Below are 17,319 nucleotides of genomic sequence, written 5' to 3' on the forward strand. Positions count from 1 at the left end.
GCCAAGCTCTGCACCTTCTCAGGAACAGTCAGGCCCGTGCACATTACCACTGTCAGCAGCCCTCCTTTGAAAACTAGCTGTCAAATCTAACATTTGCATTTTAATTAGCAATAATCATATGTTTCACTTACACTGCAATTTTCACCTTTGCAGCGAGCTCTTTGAGGCATGAACTAATTAATCCTGCTGCCTTTGCCAGCTCAAGAGTTAATACTTCCTGCTGCTTCAGTGCAAGTTTGAAAATCCTATTTGCAGAAAAAGGAGGTAAGTTTCCCCAGTGCAGAAGCCATAAATGGAAACACAGTGATCACCTACGTAGTTGCTCTCAGTGATGACAAGTATGGGTGAAGTGGGCTGTGCTGGTAGAGATGTAGATCAACTCTGGCAGCAGCACAAGTTTTAGTGTCCTGAAGATATCAGTGGATTCTGGATGGGATTCATGCTCAATTGTATGTAAAAATTTCAATATTCAATGTACAGCACTCACAGGTAGGCCAGAGGAAAAACAACAGGAAGGTGGAGGAGCTCTCAGGCCCCAAAAACCTCTGAGATATTCCCCAGGATAACAAGGGTCACATCTGTGCCTAGGAGATCCCTAGATCAAGTTGTGGGGTGTCCTTCAAATGACTCCTCAACTTTGTTTTAAATCCTGGTCAGAACAGAAAACAGCTATTGTGTAAAAGGCCCTTTTTGAGGTTTTTTCTGCAGTGGAGGTTTTCATGCACCCAATTTGTACTGCTGCCAAATCTTCCCATTATGCAGAATTTTTGCACTGCACTCCAGGCATCTCCCTAGACCTGTTTCAGAACAACCACTCCAATCTTTCTATGGAAAACCAAAGGCTTAATTATTTTAACAATTCAAAATACACCTTTAAAAAAACCCCAACAACAAACCAACCACAAGATTCCTCTAAATATATTAGTAGGGTAAACTTTCTAGTTTCTTTCTTCTCACAAGTATTACATAATGCTATAAGAACATCAGAAATTGTTATAAAAATGTCATGCAGTAACCCCAACCCCTTTGGCTCTGCTCCTTTTGTCCCCAGGTCTCTGTCCACCTTCCCCAGCCCTCTCCAATCTGCAGAAGGGACACCAAACGGCACTTTGAGCTCTTCTTCCACCACAGAAAGTAAGGTTTTATCTATACCTGTGTCTCAATACAGGACCAAAGGACCTGATGGACTTGGAACTAGGAGGTTAAGCTTACAAGATCTTTCTGGGCTACCTGGGAAAGGACCAAGCCTGTGTGGTTGTGTTTTTTGGACAACACTGGAAGAGCCATGCTAGCCAAGGATGTGCTAGATAGCTCGTTTACACACAAGGATGAAGAGGAGGAACACTGAGGGCTCTCGGAATGGCACTGGGAACTCCAGATGCGCTACGGAAACCCATCAGCAAGACCCTGTCCCAGCCTCAGGGGAAATTGCTCACGTCATCCCTTCCCTGCCTGGAGCTTCAGCACTGGCTGACCTATTCATCCAAACCTGGAAGGATGGAGACCTCAAAGGTAAATCAGGTCTCACAAAAGTAAGTGTGGGAAGCTCTGCAGTGGGCAGACAGCCATCACCTGGTCCTCCCCACCCAAATGGAAACTGAGGGTGACAAGATGTCCTCTCACATGAGTCACTGGTGACACCAGGCCTAGAAGACACCTCCCTCCACCCTCAGAAGCAACAGTTCTCCAAAGCAGGCAGCAAAGCAGTGAAGCATCTCCCTCCCAGACCTCCTGGCACCCGAGCAGGTGTCTGCTTCACAAGAGGCACTGCTGCTCCGTGAGTCCAACCCCAAGGTCCAGAGAAAGTTACACCTATATGGCAGTCCTCTCCAACTGCAGTTGCATTCACCAAATGAGGAAGCATCACCCAGCAATTACAGGCAGAAAAGTGACTGGTTTCCTCAAAGCTGCTCTTTGATCATGGGCAAGTCACTCCACTTCAAGATCTACTTTCTTCCTCCATCAGGCAGGGATACACCAACATGTACTCCCTGGCAAAGCCAGTGTCTGTCTTTCGCTTTCTCTTTTTATTTCAGAAGCATGAAAACAGCATCTGCAATATCAGCCAGCACCCACCTGCCCCAACAGATCCTCAACACAGTGGCCAACCTCAGCCAAATTCAGTGCACAAACTGGCCCTGGGCTATGACATGAGCAGGTCAATGAGATGGAGAACCTCAAACAAGGTCCCCAAACATGGCACTGTTGGAGCAAGTCCAGAGGAGGTCGTGAGGTTGATAAAAGGACTGGAGCACATCACCTGTGAAGACAGGCTGAGAAAGTGGGGCTGTTCAGCCTAGAGAACAGAAGAGCACCTTGAGCACGTGGAGACCTCACAGCACCTTCCAGTGTCTGAAGGGGCTACAGGGAAGCTGGGGAGGGACTGTGCATCAAGAACTACAGTGACACGACAGGGAGTAATGGGCACAAGTTGAAAGAAGGGACATTTAGACTGGATATAAGGAAGATTTTTTTTTTTTCCTGTGAGGGTGGTGAGACACTGGCCCAGGTTGCCCAGGGACGTTGTGGATGCCCCAACCTTGGCAGTGCTCAGAGCCAGGTCAGTTAAGGCCCTGAGCAATCCGTTGTAGTGGGAGGTGTCCCAGCCCATGGCAGGTGGGTGATTTTTAAGGTCCATTCCACCCCCTTAACGTTCTATAATTTCTAAAAGTCCTTCCAGAGTCATCCCTCTTGTTTTCTCTCAGATCTGGACCCAATGATGGGCAACACAGGCTGTCCACCAGAACAGGGAAAATGATTGACAAATTTAGTCAAGACATCCTGCCAATCCACTGTCTCTCCAGCCCTATCTGGTTAGCCAAGAATTTGGGGCATTACACGCTGCCTGCTGATGTCACTGGACTTAAGCCAGCAAGACAATTTCACTGCTAACTTCAGTTATCTGGACCCGGTGACATGATCCCTTCCCACCTGCCCTTGCAGCATCCACCAGGGAGGATGTCCTGGTGGTTGATCCCAGGAAGTCAAGCAGCACCAATGCCTGCAAAAAAAAAATTCTCTGGAATTGCAAATGAAATCTGCACAGATAATTGGATTTTCCCACTCTCCATTAAAACTGAGTTCCACTGTTCATTGAAATCTGCCGTTTCCCAAGAGACAGCCTCCATGTATTGCCCCACACCTCCTGCTGCCTTTGCTTTGGCAACATGGCAGCTTTTCCAGCCATGACATCAAGCCATGGACATGGAATGACAGGACCTTAAACCTCACCTCATTGCACTCCCTGCCATGGGCAGGGACACCTTCCACTATCCCAGGTTGCTCCAAGCCCCGTCCAACCTGGCCTGGAACACTTCCAGGGCTCTGGGCAACCTGTGCCAGGGCCTCACCACCCTCACAGGGAAGAATTTCTTTCCAATATCCCATCTAACCCTGCCCTCTGGCAGTGGGAAGCCATTCCCCTTTGTTCTGTCCCTCCAGGCCCTTGTCAGAACTCTTACGTTAGCACAGTTTGGGACGCTCTTTACTCCATGTGGTATCATCTCCAGCCAAGGCCCAAGAGTGCAAACCCACCACCCCACCCTGCTACCATGTGCTGCTGTATCTGCAGGTTTAACAGGAGGGCAAACCAAGCCATCTCCTCCACCACCAGCTCCTCAGGGAAGACAGGACCAGAGTGCTACAAGCAAGGTGTAAGATCATCCAGGTGTGATCCACACACCCTTTCTGCTCCTTCACTGCTCAGATCAGCAACATGACCATCAACTGGGGAAGCCTCTGAGGGCCCAAACCCTGTACCAAGTTCCTGCTGCACCTGGTGGGACATGGACACAATCAGCAGCATGAAGCCAAGTCCTGTTTACTGCCAACAACACAGGTTTTTGCTTGGTGATGATGAGTGACAGCCAGCCACCATGGAGGAAGGGAGCGACTTGGCCAGGAAGGAGAATTTTCAGCTCTCCCTCTCCCACTGCCTGGAGAAATGGCACAAACCCGCAGAGTTGCTCTGGTTTTTGTTAATGGCTTTTACGTAAGGGGAGCCTGGGATGAGTTCCTGCCAGGCCTTTCATGTACCAAGAGCTCTGCTGGCTCCCTAAATATGCACCATACCAGAAGTCTTTTACTTAATGAATTGCTCTCAGAAATATATCAAAGAGCTTCCTACTCGCCACAGCCTCACAAGGGGAATGCAAATAAAGTATTATATAAAAACTTCCCACTGGCTCTTTTTGGGGAAGAAAAAAAAAAAAAAATCGAAACATAAAAGGGTTTAAAATTATTCCATTATCTAAACCTTCCTCATTTATAGAGGCAGTGAGGTGCTCAAACAGTATTTTGAGTACCTGGTCTTCGCCCCAGAGGCTCACACGGGGTGAGACCTAGCAAACCTTCTGGTGGTTTAGTGGAGCATGGCCATGCCATGCAGCAAACAGAGAGATCCCAGCAGGAAACCAGAACTACAGATGAGCTGAATACAATTGTGAGACCAGGATTTTCTCAGCACATGAGTTCACAAAATGTATCTCAGAAGATTCCTCCATGAGGAGACCATTTTCTCACAGCCATCCATCCACAGAACTGGAAAGACCAGGAGGTTTTAGTGGGAATTTTCTGTGGTTTTAAGCCACTTCTTTGTATGGGATGCCTATCTGCCAGCCTGTGGGAACTGACATCCATCTAGTCTCACACAGCTGCTAATATGTCTCATCAAGTGGTGCAAGAGCAGGACAAGTCTTGGGTGCTCTTTCCCAGATATAGCAAACAACATCAGAAACCAGCAATTTAGGAATATCCTGGGCTGCAGGTTGCATCAAGACACCTCATTTTTACCCTTAAATTGTATTTTATTCAGAAATTGCTCTCAGCCCCACACTTGTACAACAACCAGTAGATGCTTATATACACACATACTGTATATAAATGCATAACACATACACACTAAAAAAAATATTTCTTTTATTTTTCTTAACCTTGCTGCCCAGAATTTCAAAGGCATCAGGTAGTCAGGAGTGCATAGGAGGATTATCAGGCATGGGAAAGTGAGCTTCTCTCTAGGCTTCCCTATAACCTTTAGGAAGCCAATTACTTCTGAAAATGCAAGCCTAGACTACTCTGTCTTCAGAGAAAATGAACCACATGCTGAATATATTTCCAGGACTAACCTAGATTTCCATATAAATACCCTTTCTGATGGCCAGGTTAGAACCACGTGAGGCATACCATGATCACTGATACATAACCCACATTTTAACAGTAGCTGAAGCCAGCAGAAATCTCAAATCCAAGTATTTTTCAACTAAGACTGGCAATGCAAAGATCTCAGCTGGAAACACAATAGGAAAACCAGGAATTCAATTTTCTGCCCAAACCCCTCAAATACATAAAAAACTGCAACATAAAAATGCCACCAAAACCAAACCAAACCAGACAAACCCAACCCTGTATTCCACTGGGAAATAATTAGCTGGCTTCTTCCTTAGCAGGTTTGAAAAGTGATCGATAATTTTAATTTAAGACAAACATCTTATTAATGATCTTTTTTTTCAAATATTGAAAGATTCTAGTGAAAACTTAACAGCCAGAAATGGTAATAAACTGCACCTGGTCCTCACCAGCAGCGTTTCACTCATACATCAGTGACAGTGAAAGAAATGCTTGCCTGGACTGAGGAACAATAGCTTGCAGCTCCTCTTTGGTGCCAAGTAAAATTTGTTACTCACAGTTAAAGGAAGCCAAACATGGAGAGAGATAATTACTAGCTCTGCTGCAGGCTGGGAGAGAGCCCAAACACAGGGTAAGCAGCTTGGGCATCAGCAAATGGTGTTTGTGTGTAGGAAAGGAGCTCCCTGTAGGAGGAGATCAAATACGTTTAATTCCGAGGGGAAAAAAAAAAAACAAACCAGCAACAAAACCAAAAAAACCCCATGTAAGCTGAAACAAAAGACTGCATGGCACCAGGCAGATGGAGGATGTCAGGAAAATAACACCCATGCACGACTCCTGCATCCTCCTGTGGTCCCCATCAGCCACTGGCATGTCAGCAGAGCCCTTGGGTAAAGAGCCAGGGACCTTCTTCCCCAGGGAAAGCCCCTGATGCACTCAAGGAAGCTCGATGGAAATGGCCAGCCTCCTGGCTGAACATCCAGCAGCTGTCTGCAGTGCTGGGAGGGAGCGTGGATGATGTTTTGCTGCTGAATATTTTGACGCAGATCAAAGCTGTAATAAATCAAATCCACAATTCCGTCTGGCACCTTCAGGAGCTCATCCGAAGCAGCGCCTCTGTTCAGCACACACCTTCCTACACAGCAACACCCTGCCTTTGCTGGGTGCAGGTGTCAGTAGGGGTGCTCCCAGCATCCCTGCATCCGGGGCTGTGGCAGGGACAGGGTGCCTGACCCCCCTTCCCTCAGCCGAGAAGTCCCAGCATGGCTCCATGTGGGAGGAAGCTGTGCCCAAAATGAGAGCTGCAACATGCCCTGCTCAGACTGGCACAGCCTCTTGTATGCCCTGCAAGGGGCTCCCAGGTTCCCCCTCATGGACCCCACACACGGGACTGAATCTGGAGGACATCAAGCAGGGCAAGAGCACGAAAGCCACCAGCTTGAAGCCACATCTTCAGGTGGGACATCCATCAGCCACAACAACTGGAAATGCTGTTTCCCCTTCCCTCAGATGCCTCAGTCTCACATCTCCTTGGGCAAGTGGTGCTCTCACAGAGCTGATGGTTTCATGGTGACACAGCAGCTCCTCAACCAAGCGACAATGGTCAAAACAAGCCCACACCCTACCCAACCCTCTGCCGTGGGGGTACTCACATGAGGAGGGACAGCCTCCTCCAGCAGTGCTTGGTAAACGCTCCTCACTTGTGTTCACACCACAACCAAGCACCAAACCCGACTCACACCTGGCTCCTGTCACTGCACGACCAACACAGGCTCTCAGCACGTGCAACTTTGCTTCTTCTGCCAGCTCACCCTCTCAGCTGTTTAATGCTCTTCCCTCTAACACCATCCTTGTGCTGCAGCACATAAAAGAGAAGCCCAGCTACACAAAGACCCCTCATTCCAGCTACATCTCATGCTGCCAAGTCAGCTCTGATGCTCCAAAAAGCTTCCTTGGAAAGGTGGCAATAAGAAAGTCTTCAGGAATAAATGTGATGCTCTGTATTTTTCCCCCTTTAAGCCCCTGGTGAACACATCCAACCACACATCAGGATGTTGCCCATCTCCCATGGTTTGGGCAGGAACGAGCTTTTGGATGCCAGGCAGAGGGACACATCTTCCCTCCCAGGGGAGAGGGAAAGCTGGCAGCACCTCCCAGGTGAGGCAGTGCAAGAAATAAAGGCAAAGGTCTGGGGAGGAGGAACTAAACACAAGCCCTACCTGGTTATGTTCATGAGACGACGAGCCCTTCCCTCGGGATGGGGAACAGCTGCCATCAAGCTGCTCGCTACAATCCGCTGTCCACTGCAAAAGGGATAAAAAAAGGGATTGTGTAAAATAATAGCTGGGCTGGGCAAAACTGCTGTGTCAGTCCACAGTGCACAGAAAACACCGTCCAGCCGTGGGCATCGCTGCACACGTGTGGCACCCCCTCCTTTTTGAGGATGATCCCAAAGGCTTTGGTTTGGAAATGCTCCACCCACTGACAGCGGGTACAGGGAAGATGCAGGAACAACTGTGGGAAAGCACTTGATATGGTGCTTTGCAGTAAAATCCAGCCCAAATATCTCCTTGCTGACTCTGATAGTGTTTGGAATATCACACACCAGGGTGGCTTGACTTTATCACTCTTTTCCATGGAATTCTTCCATGGAAAGTTGGGAAATTTCTGCTTTTCCCAACTCTTGTGTGCGTCAGGGATGGATATATGCCCTGAGCTGCCAACACCCTGTGTTTTCATTTTAAACAAAACAGAAAATGAGGATGGAACTGTAGGTTTGGCCATTGCCATACATGGCCATAGGGGATCAGCAGATGCTTAGGCCAGGTTGCCCCAAGGTTTGGCAGCAAGGTGCCTCCACCAAAATAATTGAATTTGGTGTCATTTGTTGCTTTGTTTTTTTTTTTTCCCTAAAGAAATGAAGGGCTGCATCATACTGGTGAAAAAAAAAAAAAAAAAGGCAATTTTCACTAGACAAACAAGAGAGATGCTGTTTAATCCTAAAGTCATTTTGTCACTCCTTCAACAAAGTGAGGACTGACCAGTCCCTCTTCTGAGGTCCTTCATGCTGGAAGCACTTGGCTGCTCCAGAGACACTCAGTGCTTGGTACCATCACCAAGGATGATGTGCCAAGAAAATGAAAAGCCATTTTCATTGTTTTTTATACAAACTAACACCTGAGAGCTCCCTGACAGGTATGGATGAGGCCACAAACTAAGAGTCACCACTACAACTGCCCATGATCCCTGCTCTCATCAGAGAGCCCATTCTAGCTCACAGATGCAGGGATCTCAGTCTCCCCTCATTAAAGAGAGTGATGACTCTCTCTCTCCTGCCACCTCTGCTGACCCACCTGGACAGGCTCATGATGCCATCACTCTTGAGAGCCTTTTACCAGACCTATCCCTATCTCCTTTAACAATCTGGAGTGCAACCACATGCCTGGAAAGGTCTCTCAAGGTAAAAGCTCACTCATTATTGTCCACAGCAAAATATAATTGCATTTTTCCCTCTGACTTTCCTCTTTTTTTCCTGGTGGGAGCAAGGTTGAGGACATCCCCATCACAGGAAGATCCACATTTTGGGATTCTCTGAAGTGCTGATGGATTCAGCTCCCCTGAGAGCAGCATGGAGGATGTGCCTTTCCTTCCTGCCCCCAGCAAGGAGAGCAGTTGTCCAGGGATGCGGTACCATCCAAGCAACTCTCACACACGTGAATGGATTTATCCACTCTCAGGCAGGGAAAACACTATTACAGCCATAAGGAAACAAACTGCAGGGAGATTAAGTAACTTGCCCAACATTAAAGATTTAGTTGCTGGCAGAACCTCACAGTTAAAAACCATTTCCTTGGTCTCAGCCGAGTGCCTTTCCCCTAAATCCATCTTTCTCCCTCTGGCTTTCATTAAGAGGGAACGTGCCACCTTCCATCAGGCTGGCTTCCACCAGGGTTACTCCAGCCAGCTGCAGGATGTGAGCGTGTTTATTCCTTGCTTTGCTAAGAACTGATCAGGAAGAGAAAATCAGAAATAAAAATTCCTGATTATTTCTGATAGGAGGAAAAATGAAAACCTTTGTGAGACAAAAGATAATTCCTTCTTGGTGCATCCATTAAGACATGGCTTGATAAACGCAAGTGACCTAAGTGAAAGCCCATCCTCACTTTTTGTCTACTACACAGCCCTAGAAATACAAAATGCTGCGTTTTGATGAAGTTTCACAATAAATCCTAATTAAACTTCCGCATCAGTGGTCTGGGGTACAACCACATTTAGCTGCTTCATTTGAGGTGCCTCTAAAAGTGGTTTAATTAAAAGAGTCAGATCTTTCATTCAGATCGTTCATTTCATTTAGAGTTCAGATCTTTCATTATTAGGAATTTTTCTTTCAAAATAGAACCCAGCCATCTTAAAAGAGAACAGTCTCAGAACTGACATTAAAAACTCAGCAGCTCCTTTTTTCCAGGGCAGGCCAGGAAGGAAAGCTAAAATGCCATTTCCACAACTGGAAGATGGATTTGGTTGCTGTAATCAAGGATTTTAATGCAAAAACTGTATATGGTTTTCAGAGAATTAGAAATTTTTGTCCTTAAGATGCAGAGGGAGCCCAGGCTTACTGGCAGAGCAGTGGACAGGCTGGAAGAGGTTGTAAAACTTTGTCTATTAATTTATTTCTAATTCAATACTACTTCTGAACTTGACATGTTAATAAGTAGAACTTGTCTGTTTGACCTGAAGCCCCTCCAAAGCATCACTTCAAACACAGACATCTTCCAGCCTTTGGTTAAAAAATACACTTTGGATCACTAGATTTTTAAATATATTTTCTCCTGCTTCTAAGGGCTTTGATCCTCAAATTGTAAAAGACCTCTTCACCAAAACCTGTTCTTAAAAAGGTTCCTTTAGTAATTTCTTTACATTGAGGTGGTATGAAAACAGGTCTGGAGCTCTGGGTCAGATCCTCAGCTCCAGCAAACCTGCAGAGCTCAGACAGATCAGATCAAACACTGCTGATACCAGATAAAGAAGGGATCCCTCATATACAGAATTATGGAATGGTTTGGGTTAGAAAGGATCTTAAAGCCCATCTCATTCCACCCCCTGCCAAGGGCAGGGACACCTTCCACTAGACCAGGTTGCTCCAAGCCCCATCCAACCTGGCCCGGAACACTTTCAGTGATGTGCCTTGAGACCATAAAAAACCAAACCCAGCATCAGGAGACTGCTACCATCAGGTTGGAGACCTCAAACACATCCCCCAACAAACAAGCTGCCCAAACCCCAGAGTTTTATCACATCCTGCTTCACATCCAAACCCTGGAGAAGCTAAGCCTACAAGCCACCAGCATGCCCCAGCCCCTCTCCCACCCTCCAGAGAGCCTTTCACCCACCTGTGAGACGTGGGACTGTGTCTTCTCGCTCTCGCCGTCCCCCTCAGTTTTGTCTGTGAGCAGCCCCTGGACCTGGTACTCCAGGACGTAGCTGTCGATGAAGCGCTCCAGCTCCTCAATCTCCTGGGAGCGGCTGCTCCCCGCCTCCGAGGAGGCTGATGCCACTGAGGAGCTCTCCATCCCTTCAGGGGACACGCCGGGAACACAGGGGACCTGAGAAAGCGGGACAAAGAAAGACAGCAAGGAATTATTTCCCGGTAATTATAAAAAAGATTAAAAAACCCAGCAGACAAAGCCTATTGGCTACCACAGGCAGGATATTTTTTGCTGTATGTCTGCATTTCCAGTAATATTTATAATAATCCTAGGTGGTTGCATTTAGGGTTTCCAGGCATGTAAAAAATGTTCCATTTCTGTAATATTCCTGCATTTAAGGACAACAGACATATTTCCTGTCCTCCTGCTTAAAACCCAAACTGCTGAAAACCTCCAGACATATGCACAGGAGAAAAAAACCCCCACACTAACATGTTTGATTTAATAAATCCAAAGCACTAGTTGTGCTGGATATGGGTGAGAAGCTGGGGGTAATGGACAAGGGTGAGGAAGAAGATGATAACTGATAAGCTTCTCTAGGGCAGTGGCAGTAAACAATGGTGCGACTGTCAATGGTCCAGTGAGGAGGCGAAACAGAGATCAGAACAGAATTCACTTTTAAAACCTCTCGCTGCAGAAAACTGGCTCTACAGAAGATGCAGGGGATTTATAATGCTCTTCTTCCTGTTTCTCCAGGGCTCAATGCCAGTAACACCATAAAGAAAAGAAACCACCAGCTCCTGGAACTGTGCTGGGCATGGCACTGCTCTCTGCTCCCTGTGACCAGGGCAGGACCCAAGGAAATGGCTGGAGCTGTGCCAGGGAGGTTTAGGTTGGAGATCAGGGAAAGGCTCTTCCCCCAGAGGGTGCTGGGCACTGCCCAGGCTCCCCAGGGAACGGGCACGGCCCCGAGGCTGCCAGAGCTCCAGGAGCGTTCGGACAGCGCTGCCAGGGATGCCCAGGGTGGGACTGTTGGGGTGTGTGTGCAGGGCCAGGGGCTGGGCTCTGATCCTTGCAGGTCCCTTCCAGCTCAGGATATTTTATAATTCTATGTTTGGAAAGAACGAGGCCTTGGAGCAGTGTCTTGTGGTAAGACCCCTATTCCTCCTTCCCTGCAGCTGGAGGGGAGAAGACACGGGAGCTCCCAGCACACTGCAGGACACAACAACTTCATCCCTCTCCTTCACCAGGAATGGGAAGAGTCTGCTTTGACATGAGTATAAAATTGCTAAGCAAATTCGGAGTGAGTCACATGCCATCCGGAAGGGAAGGGGGGGAAAAAAATATCTGTTCCCAGCTCATGTAATTTCCAGCTCCTGAATTATTTTCTTCTCTGTCACTTCTGAACAATTGTGGCTTCATTTGGAAACTGCAGAGAATGAGCAGTACTGGCCTAAAGGATTTCATCTGCTCGAGGAGTTATTCCCAAATGTGCCCAGACTGTCAAAAAGGCTCATTATGTAGATCAATATCACACATTCGCTCCTGAACAAAAATCATGTGGCATACTAAAAAGGACAAAGAAAAAAGAAAAAAGTCAAGAAAGAAAAAAGAAGGAGCCCTGGAGGAGGGCATGCTTCTCTCCTTTTCACTAATTAGTGCCAATTACCAAATGGAAAGCACCAATTATTAAACAGAAGGTACTAAAGAAAGAGTTGGGAGCATAGGAGGCTCCCATGAGTCCTGGAGGGGTGTGATGGCATGGGGAGATGGCATGAGGCAGGGGACAAATGATACAGGTGGCATCACTCGGGATGGAGTGAGCAGGGTCAGAGGTTATCCTCCATCCCACTGGGCCACACGTTACAAAGTCCAAAGTTTTTTTGCCTATTTTAGGGTTTTTTGAGGGCGGCACTGGAGGAAACCAAGCCCAGGGCACTTCCCTGGGGATGCTCCGCGTTGAATACCCATGATAAAACATGAAGTAGAAGAAGAACTAGCACATGCCTCCACTTTTGAGGTGCCCAACCAACATTTTGTCAAGCAGCAACAGGAGAGATGGCAAACTGAAAGGAAACACATCTGTCAGAATTCACCAGGTCCAAGAAACAAACACAAACCACATATTTGAGATATTTGTGGATCTCTAGTGGGAAACTCTGAAACCAAATCATCTTGTGGTACCTTCACCTCCCTCTAAAGGAAACCATCACTCAACTCCTGCTCTTCCTGGTGATCTGTGCCTGGAGCTGGTTTCCCACCTCACCTCGCCCTCAAAACATGTACAAAAAAGAGGTTTTCAAAGAAAAACCCAAACCCACACTTGAGCATCAAAGCATTTAGCATCTTCCCACACTGAGCAAACAAATGCTCGTGAGAGCTCTTAATGAAGCGGTGATCCCTTGGCTCCGTGCTGGCTCAGCACCTACCACAAAGGATTCCCAGACCCCAGGTACATTCCTTAATCATAATTAAGAGAGATCAACTTCAAATTTGCACTTTTTTCCCTCCCCTCTACTTTGTCAAAGCACAAAGTCCATAAGTTTTGGGAGTTTGAAAATTACCTTCCAAATCTTTCCTATCCCTGAAAGTGTCCAAGGCCAGGTTGGATGGGCCTTGGAGCAACCTGATGCAGTGGAAGGTGTTCCTGCCCATGGCAGGGGGTTTGAGCTAGAGGACCTTGAAGGTCCCTTCCAACTTAAATCACTGTAGAATTCTATGATTTTACAGAGCCCATGTTGTGCTCATTACTGTGATCATTAAAGAAGGAATCATCAGCAGAAAAAGTCAATAGAAGTACAAATGGCTTACTATAACTTAGTAATTATCAGCATTACTGTAATGTATAATTATTATTAATAGCTGTTATTAAGGGTGATATAAATGGGGTTCTTGCTCTAGCAAGACTATGCAGTTTTTATGGCAATTATATAGTTTTACCATTCATCGGCAAATAATAAGAACAAGCATTTTTTATGACACTTGTGGGCTCATTCCCTTTCTCCCAAAGGTGCTCCAGGCTTGCTGAACTTGTGGAAACAAGTAGTGAGTTTGATAGGTGAAATACTGCAATGGAGAAGGAACCCACTTTGGGTTGGGAGGCAACAGGAGAGCGGAACTTGCAATCAGAATGATATAAGAAACGGTGAGTCCGTGATGAGAAGACCACGGACACACAGGACAGTGACGTATTTCCATCAGCTCATTGCAGGCTGGGTGAGAGGACCCCACACCCACATCCTCCCCCAGGGAGGAGGCTCCAGCCATTCCCCTCCACACCAAAAGCTCTCCAAAACCTGGACTGCAGCAGCCTGGCAGCGCCAAGACAGCACAGGCAGGGCAACTTCACACAGCTCTTCCCCTGGGGTGAGACCCACCTGTGTCCCAGCCATGCCAAGGGATTCCAGCCCTCCAAACAAACACCATTCCCTGAGGCGAGGAGCTGGGGCTTCTGGGCAAAAACACGCTGGCACAGCAACATTACAGCTACCCATAAAGAGATCTTCCTAAAACAATTCTTACAGTACCATTGAATCATGGAATTGTTTAGGTTGGAAATGCCCTCCAAGACCATTGAGTCCAACCATTCCCCCAGCACTGCCAAGGCCACCACTGACCCATGTCCCCAGGTGCCACATCTACACGGCTTTTAAACTGCTCCAGGGATGGAGGCTCCTCCACTGCCCTGGGCAGCTCTGCCAGGGACAGACAGCCACTTCCATGGAGGAATTTTCCCCCAATATCCAACCTTGACTTCACCTGAGGCCGTTCCCTCTCCTCCTGTCCCTGTTCCCTGCGAGCAGAGCCCGACCCCCCCGGCTGCCCCCTCCTGTCAGGGACTTGTGCAGAGCCACAAGGTCCCCCCTGAGCCTCCTCTGCTCCAGCCTGAGCCCCTTTCCCAGCTCCCTCAGCCGCTCCTGGGGCTCCAGACCCTTCCCAGCTCCGTTCCCTTCCCTGGACACGCTCCAGCCCCTCCATGTCTCTCTTGTCCTGAGGGGCCCAGAGCTGTCCCAAGGACTGAAGCACCAGCACCAGCATCCCCAGGACCTTTTCCCAGCTTTCCAGCCCCTCTGCCCGAGCCTAGAGCTTTAGGGGCCTGGGGTGACCCAAGTGCAAGCCAGTTCTTGCTCCAATTCATCCAGACAAACCCACATCCTGACCTGCTGTTAGGCCAACAACACCACACCTTGCTCCTACGCGAGGTCCAACGTGATCGAGCATCCGCAAAGGAAAGAAAATGAATAGATTGCTTTTCCCAGTGTTTTGCTTCTGTTGGATGGATGCTAAGAGCCTAAAATGCTTTTGCACACATGGACGAATTTCTTTGAAGGTTGTGGCTTCCAAAGCAAGAGAAACAGGAGCACAACACTGTCACACATGCCAAATTGGTGAAAGTTGGAAGCAGATTTACCTGACAACTACACAGCCAGGTGCTAATACCCAATGCCGAGGCCTAGGTAAGGCCACTGAGAAAGAACTCTAAAATACAGAGTTCAGGCAGAACTACTTCCTGCATTTGGCTTCTTCACACCTGAACAGAAATTCAGTTATTGAAAGGTGTAACCACCACCAATCCCAAGAAAGGGCAACTGCCCAGCCCATCTTTCCAACAACATGGCCTCCCTCAGCTGTTCAGGCTTAAATGACTGACTTAAGGCATTTAATTGGAAAACCCATGTCTCTTCCTTACTTATCCTCCAGTTAAACACTGAAAAAATCCCAGGCCAATCCTCCATTCCTCTGTGACTCCAAAGTGAAGTCAGGAGGAATGCAGAGCATCCTTTATGCATACAAGATTTATTTCTCAGAAATGCCATTACAGGCCAGCTGCTGCAGAGGCAGGCTGTGACAGGCTACAGAGCTATCCTGACAGATCCCTGAAAGCCTTTGTCTTGCCACATGGGATTTATCATCCCAGAGTTTTCTAGGAACAAGAGATGCCTCCTATAAAAGGCAGCTGTGGTGCAAATTCTTCATGTACCAATGCAGCCACCTGCTTCCAGAATGTTCTGTGATAGGACATCCAGCATCCCTCTTGTGTTAGTTCTCCCTTGGGAGTTTATAATAGACTGTGATCCAGCAGGTCCCTTCTGCTCTGAGACACCTGGGACATGAACTGAGGAACAGCTCAGCAGCCGAGATTTGTCCATACCTGAATGCAATGATGGTAAAACTGAACCAAACCTGATCCCCAGGGAAACACAGGGAAGGGCCCCATCCCAGTCCCAGACATGACATCCTCTCTCATGAGCGACCAACACCAACTTTCACATCTCTTGTCCAGGCTCCAAAATCCCCCATACATGAGAGATACTTTGACCACACAGACCAGGGCAGAGCAGATAGCGCAGGACAACCCTTCTACTTCTTATCTACTTATCAGCACCTTCCGGTCAGGTGAAACCCTCTGTGTGCCTCGACTCTGCAAACAACCATGCACCAGCTCACACTCTGACAGCAGCACAGGCACAAAGACCTTTGACTGTCTGCGTTTGGGGTTGGAACTCCTGGCCATCAGCACGGCTTGGTTCCCAGCATCTCCTTTTAATGAGCCCCTTCTGTAGCAATATTTTCCCTCTCTTCATCCAGCCCATTTCCAACAACAAGCAATTAGCAATGTGTCTCTCTCAAGCGGTGAGAGTATCTCAGAGAACGAGACGAGCAGTTTATCTTTACTGCTGGCAGGCAGGTCTTGTACCCAGCCACCCGCAGGAACAGTTACTAGGGAAAATAAAAGCAACAGAGATGAATCATGACTCCCTGTACCCAGGTACTGCTGCATCTCCACAAAGCATCAGGTCTCTTTCTTGGATTTGCTACTCTAAAACCAATACCTTTCCAGACACCAAAACATCAAGTGTGGAAATGTAAATTATTACACCCTGGATCTGAGCCTTTTCTAATTAAAATGTAAACACCTTTGAAAACCACATCAAGTGTTTACTGCTGGGGGCCAGCCTTGGGCTTTTCAGATACTGATGCATGCACAGTTGGCTGAGCATTTAATGTATTTCACCATCCCTCCCATCTCAGGTCTGGTTTCTGGTACCTGGTGATGCAGAAAAACCCCAGTGACTGGACTGGACAGGACAGGACAGGAGCCCACCAGCTTCCACACTGCAGTGCCACTCACGAGCTTGGCACGAACACAGCAGGCAAACACCATGGTGCATTGAAACAGAGCCATTAAAACAAACACAGAAGTAAATGGGGAGAAAAAACAGAGGGACAGCCAAGTGCTGCAGAATCCAACCCAAAACAGCCAGCTTGATTCAGCAAGGAAGGGCGAGCAGTAACCAGAAAGCCAGAAATCCCTGATTCTCACCCAGACAATAATTTATTATGTAGCTTGCTTCCCTGCAATAAGCAGCTCTTCGTGGTTGGAAAGTGGATCTTTTTTCTTCTCTTCTTTTTAAACAAAACCAAAAGCCACATCACCCTTAGAAACATAAAGACTTTTAGTGTGTCAAATCCGTGCATGAGGTTGGAGTGGTTTTCCACCAGATGGGTTTCCTTGCCTGAGGGAAGACATTACCTTTGGCTTGTGATAGATATTATCAAAATAGAAAAGGAAAAAACAGCACACAGCTAAGAAAACTACTATCTGAACATCAGGTGAGTGGAGGTGGGTTTATGGGCTCACCCCATGGGATGCTCCTCTGCAGGGGATGTCACGGCAAGGAGACTGCTGGAGCATCACTCTGGCTGCAGCAACAACAGCAAAGAATGCTCACAGATTTTGATACAAATTCAATACATGGAAATGCAT

At 47.5% G+C, this 17,319-nt stretch overlaps 1 protein-coding gene across 6 annotated transcripts in view; it reads right to left on the reverse strand.

The window, feature by feature from the left end:
- CTIF (cap binding complex dependent translation initiation factor) overlaps positions 1-17,319 on the reverse strand; it is a 149,161-nt gene that overhangs the window by 109,028 nt on the left and 22,814 nt on the right. For 5 of the 6 annotated variants that reach the window (XM_032095656.1, XM_032095655.1, XM_032095659.1 and 2 more), the window contains exons 2-3: positions 10,515-10,727; positions 7,344-7,427 (exon numbers count right to left, since the gene is read on the reverse strand). In XM_032095656.1, the coding sequence (XP_031951547.1) occupies positions 7,344-7,427; positions 10,515-10,727 (297 nt within the window). The remainder of the gene's footprint in view (positions 1-7,343; positions 7,428-10,514; positions 10,728-17,319) is intronic. The other variant, XM_032095661.1, reaches the window with a different exon arrangement.

Source organism: Corvus moneduloides, chromosome Z (assembly GCF_009650955.1).
Source record: "Corvus moneduloides isolate bCorMon1 chromosome Z, bCorMon1.pri, whole genome shotgun sequence".
Lineage (NCBI taxonomy): Eukaryota > Metazoa > Chordata > Aves > Passeriformes > Corvidae > Corvus > Corvus moneduloides.